General features: G+C 22.6%; 2 protein-coding genes across 2 annotated transcripts; one reads left to right on the forward strand and one right to left on the reverse strand.

The window, feature by feature from the left end:
* Positions 1–285: 285 nt before the first annotated feature.
* Phum_PHUM460340 (uncharacterized protein) lies at positions 286–949 on the reverse strand (the record flags this gene model as incomplete). The annotated part of the gene is made up of 3 exons (XM_002429996.1): positions 286–498; positions 650–820; positions 902–949. The coding sequence occupies 3 exons, from the start codon at positions 947–949 to the stop codon at positions 286–288; spliced, it is 432 nt and encodes a 143-aa protein (XP_002430041.1).
* Positions 950–5198: 4249 nt separating this feature from the next.
* On the forward strand, positions 5199–6187 carry Phum_PHUM460350 (uncharacterized protein; the record flags this gene model as incomplete). Its single annotated transcript, XM_002429997.1, has 2 exons — positions 5199–6066; positions 6180–6187. 2 exons carry the CDS (start codon positions 5199–5201, stop codon positions 6185–6187), a joined length of 876 nt encoding a protein of 291 aa, XP_002430042.1.
* Between the last annotated feature and the right edge of the window lie 797 nt (positions 6188–6984).

A 6984-nucleotide genomic window follows, 5' to 3' on the forward strand; every position in this document is an offset into this window, starting at 1 on the left:
AAAATTTGTACAATAAAACTAAATTTTTTTTTTTTAAAAAACTAAAGTAAGTCTCAAATTAGCTAAAAATTTTTATTCTGACTGAATTCCACTACGAATGTGGAAACATTTTTTTAATAAAAAAATCTGAATACCTTTGATTTATATTATTTAATTATTTTTCTACAAATTATCCGATGATGGTGGTAGCAGTAGGGTACCAGGTGGTGATGGAGAAATTTTTTCCTCTCTCACTATTAATTCTTCAACGTTAGCTACATTGAGAGTTACTTTAGAGGCGTCATCCTATGCAAATTTAAGAGTGATAACGGTATCGATGAAAAATGTGAGAGCGCAAAATAATGCTAATATACCGGAAGCTATGCTTTGATCGCTGTATTGTTGAACGTTCATTTTAAGTAGATTTATTTCACCGGAATGATGTTTTCTCCAATTTTCAAGAGATACGGCTGCTGCAGCCACAAATAAACATCCTCCGATAAAGGAGAATAAAACTTGCTGCGAATCATATACACATATATATATATATAAAAAATATTTACCTTTTTTTTTCTCCTTTCCTGCGAGGGGGACCCCAACGAATGTTACATATATACCTTGCGGCCATTAAATAATAAATTTATTCTCGAAGAAAAAAAAAAAAACTTACCGTTATTTTTGGTATTCGTTCACCGGCAACAAATGATATAAGCAATATCGTGTTGATAATTATGTATGATGGCCAAGATACGTAAACGATACCGCTGTGATTATGATTGAACGATAAAACTCCATTATTTATCGGATCTACAATTAATCCCACAGCAATAATAGCTAAACACTGTAAATAAAAATATATATGAGTAAACTTTATAGAAAAAAAAAAAAATCATCACAATAATAATGATAAATGAATTCTTACCAATTCAATTAATTTCAAAATATAAGGTACGGTTAATTTCGTATTCATTTTTCTTTTGAAAAAGTATAATAAATCTTACACAGAGAAACCAACAGGAATAAAATGTTATTTTTTTTCCACCGTATTTGTTATATATATATATATAAACAAATTCGATATAAAATTTCAAACAATAACTTCTCTGTCACCGGTTGATTGCCTACTACCCAAAAAAAAAAAAAAAATTTTTTAGTACATTCTTACAAATTAATATTTTATTTAAAAAGGGTTTATGTGTGTGTGTGTGTGTGTGTGTGAGTCTGTGTGTGTGTGCGTGTGTGTGTGCGTGTGTGTGTGTGTGTGAGTGTATGTAATATCCTTCGGTTAACCCGTTTAAACGTTTAACATTCATTAATAATTACGGAAAAAAAAATAAATAAATAAATTATTCTATTGATTATGTATAATAAAAAAAAAATTTATAAGATCAAAAATTTTGTATTGAGACAATTTTTTTTTTTTTTGAAATGAAAATTGGATAATGTTATCATCATCATTATTATTATTTTTCGATAATTTTACGAGGAATAATTAAGGTTTTGCAAAAGATCCTAATAAATTTTCCGCGTAAAAATCCGTTAAAAAATAAAACGAGATATATTTTCCTAAAGTGAGATTATTCGTTTTAACACTAAAAAGAGTAACCAATAAGTATAATTAGTGTAATTTTTTTTTTTTTTTTTTAAATAATAATAAATCATTGTTTGCGAAATTCCAATCGTAAATGTTTTTTTTTTTTTTTTTTTAAATGAAAATTCTCTTAAAATTTTTCCTCATGTACGTATATATATAACAACCACGTTTATTTTGTTATTGTTTACGAAAAACGTTTAATAAAAATAAAAATTTTTTTTTTTTTTTTCCCCGACAATTCCCGACAATTTTTTTTTTTTATACGTACAAATAATTTTTTTTTGTCAATAAAAAACCGTTAAAAACTCGTTAAAACTTGACGAAAAAAATTGTTTTTTAAAAAATACACACACTAACGTAAAATATTATCAAAAAAATAATAATAATAAAATTAAAAAATAAATAAAAAAAAAATTCCTTACGTAAAAGTCCGTAAATCGATATTTACTTTTTTTTAATTATCTAATTCCACGATGAAAAAAATTAAACAATTACATTGTTGTTACGGACGGTATTTTCATTCACTTTGATTGTAATTTATTTTTTTTTTTTTAGGGGGGAAAAAAAAAACGTTACGATATATTTTATTTATTATAATATAATATTATGGTTATTATAAAAAAGAAAAAATTTTATTCTTTTTGTTAATAATTATTATATTGTTAATTTTTTTTTTGTTAAAAAAATATTTATTGTCATTTGAGTTTTTTTTTTATTTCAAGGTTGTTTTTTTTTTGGTCTTCCATTATCTATTATATAATAATAGATAAAATTTTCTTATCGATAGATTTTTCCATTATTTTAAAAAATTTACACATTTTTTTTTTTTTTTTTTAAACAAAAACTCCAAAGTGTTAATTTTTAAAAGAAAAAAAAAAAAATTTTTTTTTACTTCTTTAAAATTATATTTTCAAAAAATGTTCTCTGTTGATTACAATTATTTGAATGCAAAAAAATTTTTTACATACAAATAATTTATTAAGTGATTTAATTAAACGTTTCCACATTCTAAAATTCTTTTTTTTCTTCAAATTTAAATTTTTACGCGGGAAAAAAATGCCAATAACAAACAATACTACGTTATTAATACGTTGTAAACAATAAAATTACGTTTGTGGCTCGTTTGGGTTTTGTTATGGTTTTTTATAATTTTTTTTATTATTAAAACGAAAAAAAAAAACAAAAAAAAAAACAAAAAAGGTATTAATTAATTTTGTTTACGATAAATATATTTAAATTATTTTATATATAAATAATAATGATAAATTTTAAATAATATAAATATAAAAAAAAACAACACAATAATATATATTTTAATTAAACTTTTCTCTTGTTTTTTTTTTATTACAGAGGGGGTATTTTGTCGAAAGAACGCAAAACGAAATTTTTTTATAGTAGTCAAAAAAAAAATAAATAAATAAATAAAATTGGCAACAATGTTTTTTAACCTGGAAATTACGCGGTTAATAAATTTCGAAAGTAAATAGTATTGATATAAAAATCATTTTAATGGATGAAACTTTAAATACTCCTTTTTGCAAACCATTAAGATTGATGGAATTGGTAAATTTATATTGATAAATATTAATTGATTGATTGATTTTTTATTACATATATTACATGTTTTAACGGTTTTTTTTCTTTTTCTTTTTAAAAAATGAAAATTTATTTTGAATGAAACACAGGGGTCCGTTTTGTTTTGTTTCCTTCTGTTATTTTTTTTAAGAAGTTATTCCCTTGATCAAATCCCTTTGCTTTCCGCTAACGAATTGATTTTTCTTTTTATAACATTTTTTTCACTTTTATTTCTTACCGGAGGGGATGTTTTGTCGCAAATGTTAAGAAAACCAGTTTCAAACAAACCGGTAAGTTAACAACAGATATTATTCATTTTTTTTATTATTATTTATTATTATTTCTAAATTAATATATATATATATATTTTTTTTTTTTTGCAGGTGCTATTGATATCATTGATAGGAGCTATTTTTTCATTTATTTGTTTTGTTTCATTAATTATACCCTATCAATCCTTTCAACAATGTGGTTCTAACCGGATTCATTCTTGTATTTTACTTCTTATTGCTGGATCATTTTTAGTGTGTATAATTTATGCGTTGGATTTCTTAGTAATTATACGCTTTTCTTGAACAAAAAAAAATTTCTTTTTCTTTTTTTCTTACTTTTTTTTTTTTTTGGTTTTCACTCTCACGTGCATATACACACGCACCTACGCACACACGCACGCAAAAATTTATTTATTTATATGCATGTAAACATATTTAAAAAAAAAAAAACATACGTTATTTTAATATATTTTTGTATATATATATATTTTTTTTATGAATTTTACATGTATAAAAAATTTAAAATAATTTTTTTTTTATATATTTTTTATCAATCAATAAATTAAATTTATAAAAAATTTCCCTTATTAATTTTTTTGATTACTTTTAGTATTGATAATAATAATTTTTATTAAATTAATTTTATATATATTTAAAAGTTTTTTTTTTTTTCAAAAATGAGTAAGAGCAAAAAAAATGATGATAATATTATTAATTAATAAAAGGAAATTTAGTTTTATTAATGAAAAATTATTTATTATAATAATAATTACAGATTAAATTTAATTATAAGAATTCTTTATTAGTAATAATAATGATAAATTGATAGACAATATTAATAATAATTTAAAATGCTTCAACTTTAGCAATGGATTCTTTACGTTCTTTTGTTGCCCGTAAAAAACAAAACCCAAAACAAAACAGTTTAAAGTAGGGCCTCGGAAAATTTTTTTTTGTAATAACAATAGTTCCGATCAAAATTTAATGTGATAATTTTTAAACAAAATTTATATAATGAAAAAATTTTAAAAAAAGTTTAAAAAAAAAAAATTTATTTTCTTTTCCATTTTTTTTTTTTTTTTTTTTTTATACAAAAAATTTTGGTGTCCTCCGATGCATTAAAAAAAAAAAAAAAAAAAAAAAACAAAAAATGTCTCATTTATTTTTTTCAGGTATTAAATAATTATAATACAAAAAAAAAAAAACTTAATAATAATAATATTATTATCGTTAGAAATCATTAGTAAATAAATAGTGTAATTAGAATTTAATCACTATTATTAGTATTATTTTTTTTTTTTTTGTATATTTATTATTGAAAATTCATTTGAGTTAAATTCACGTTAATTTTTTTTTTTTTTAATTGTATACATAAATTATGCCTGCTGATTTTATATTGTTTCCTGACCCCCCTGCCCCCTCCCCCCCAAACGCGTGTATATGTGTGTGTCGTTTTTGATATTTTTAAATTACCCATTTTTTGTAAATGATTAAAAGTAAACAAAATTTTTTTTTAAGCGGAAGTTATTATAATTTTTCTTTTCGTATGGATTTTATTAAAAAAAAAAAAATTATTTATTATGAGGTTCGTAAAAAGTAAATCGTGTGTTTTTATTATTATTATTATTCCAAAAAAAAAAAAAAAAAAAAGTGAGCACGTTTGAAATTTTTTTTTTGTTCCCAAATATAGTTACAATTTTCATCTTTGCAGACTGAATATGCAATGTAATTTTGGATAAACTCATACTAATAAATAAATAAAAAAAAGAAGAAGAAAAATGCCCAACGGAATCGAATCAGGGATTGCAGATTCATTACCTATAAGTAGTAGTAATAGAGGAAATAAAAAAATGGAACAAAATAGAAGTAAATCGATGTTGAAATCTGGAAAACAACACGGAGAAGAAGAATTCTCATCGAGAGAGAGTAGCGTCGTTAGAAACGGGGGGAAAAAAAATCAATGCAATGTTAAAAATAGATTGTTAAAATCTACGGAAAGTGAAAAAACTAAAAAATCAATTATGGAAGATAAAGGGAAAAAAACAGAATCCGCAATTATGAACAAATCGCAAAAACAAGTTAAAGCACAAAGAACTAAAGGATCGTTAACCCTCAACAAATTAAGTCCTTTACCTAAAAATTCCGATAATATTATCGTTGTAAAAGAAAATAAATTGAAAAACAACGAAGAACCCAACGATGTCAAAAGTAAACCGTTTTTAGCGATGAGCGATGAAAATTTAAAATTACTCATTGACGAACTATCAGCAGAAGAAATAAACGAAACAAATTGTAAAAAAAGTGTCGCGAGCGTCGAAGAAAAAGAAATTATAATTAATAACGATACTAATTTAGACGATGTTAAATTGGATGACGATTTAGAAGAATCCGATAAGGAATTATTCAAATCGAATAGTTCGGAAAATGTCATGCCCGAACCGGAAAAACAAAAAACTCAACCGGAATTCGTACCGAATAATAATAATAATAATAATATACAAAATCAAAATTCACCGATGGCCGCGACAACGAGTTCGTTTTTCGATAGAATACAACAAAGTTTCAAATCATATTTTTCATTTAGAAATCCACCGAAAACAGTTGGTACGACTGAAAAGAAGAGCAAAACAAGTTTATCGAACGGAGGTATCAATTTGGATTAATTTTTCCTTTTTCCTTTTTTTTTTTTATTTAATCAATTTTTTTTTTTTTAAATGAAGGAACTATTCGATATTATTATTATTATTATTATTATATAGTCAAATAAATATCGTCGCGAATATTATTGGGGAAAAAAAATTTTTTTTTTTTTTCATAAAATCGCATGGACATCCAATAGATAAATATAAAAAATAATAATGATAATATTAATATAATATAAATATTTAAATTTAATTCTTTCTTTCCCTATGCTTATAATTTTTTATCCCCCCCTTTTTTTTTTCTTATTATTATTATTATTATGACGTACTTTCTTGCGTGTTTTCTGACGTGTTTATTATGACGTAATAGTATTATATAAGCATAATTCAATATAAAAAAAAACTCTGAAATTATCGTATAGTTAAAAAAATTTTTTCCCAAGAGGAAAAAAAAAACCTTTAAGTTTTCGTTTCCGTTTCCGTTTAATTTTAAGTTTCCGGTTTTCTTTTTTTTTTATAACTTAGGAATTCACGTAGATTATTTTATTACTTAAAAAAAAGCCAATAACCATGCGTTTTTATTCTCCCAAAAATTCTTAATCCATACGAAAAAAAAAAAAAAAACAGATTTCATTAAATAATTTATTAATTTCGTCACGTTATTAATTATTTAAATTAATTATAATAAAATATTTTGTTTTAATTAATTCGTTCTCACGTGATCTCTGATCTTAAGCTAATTTAATAAATTGAAGTTAAAAATGTTTTTTTAAACTGAACTTTTTTTTGTTATTTAAAAAAAAAAAAAATTTTTCACTTTCTGAACAAATTATCAAATTCCGGGGATTTATATGTACATATATCAATAAATAAATATTACTAAAAAATTAAATAGTAGAATGAATCAAAAAAAAAAAAAAAA

The sequence above is a fragment of the Pediculus humanus genome, genomic scaffold (genome assembly GCF_000006295.1).
Source record: "Pediculus humanus corporis 1103172108240 genomic scaffold, whole genome shotgun sequence".
NCBI classification, from domain to species: Eukaryota; Metazoa; Arthropoda; class Insecta; order Psocodea; family Pediculidae; genus Pediculus; species Pediculus humanus.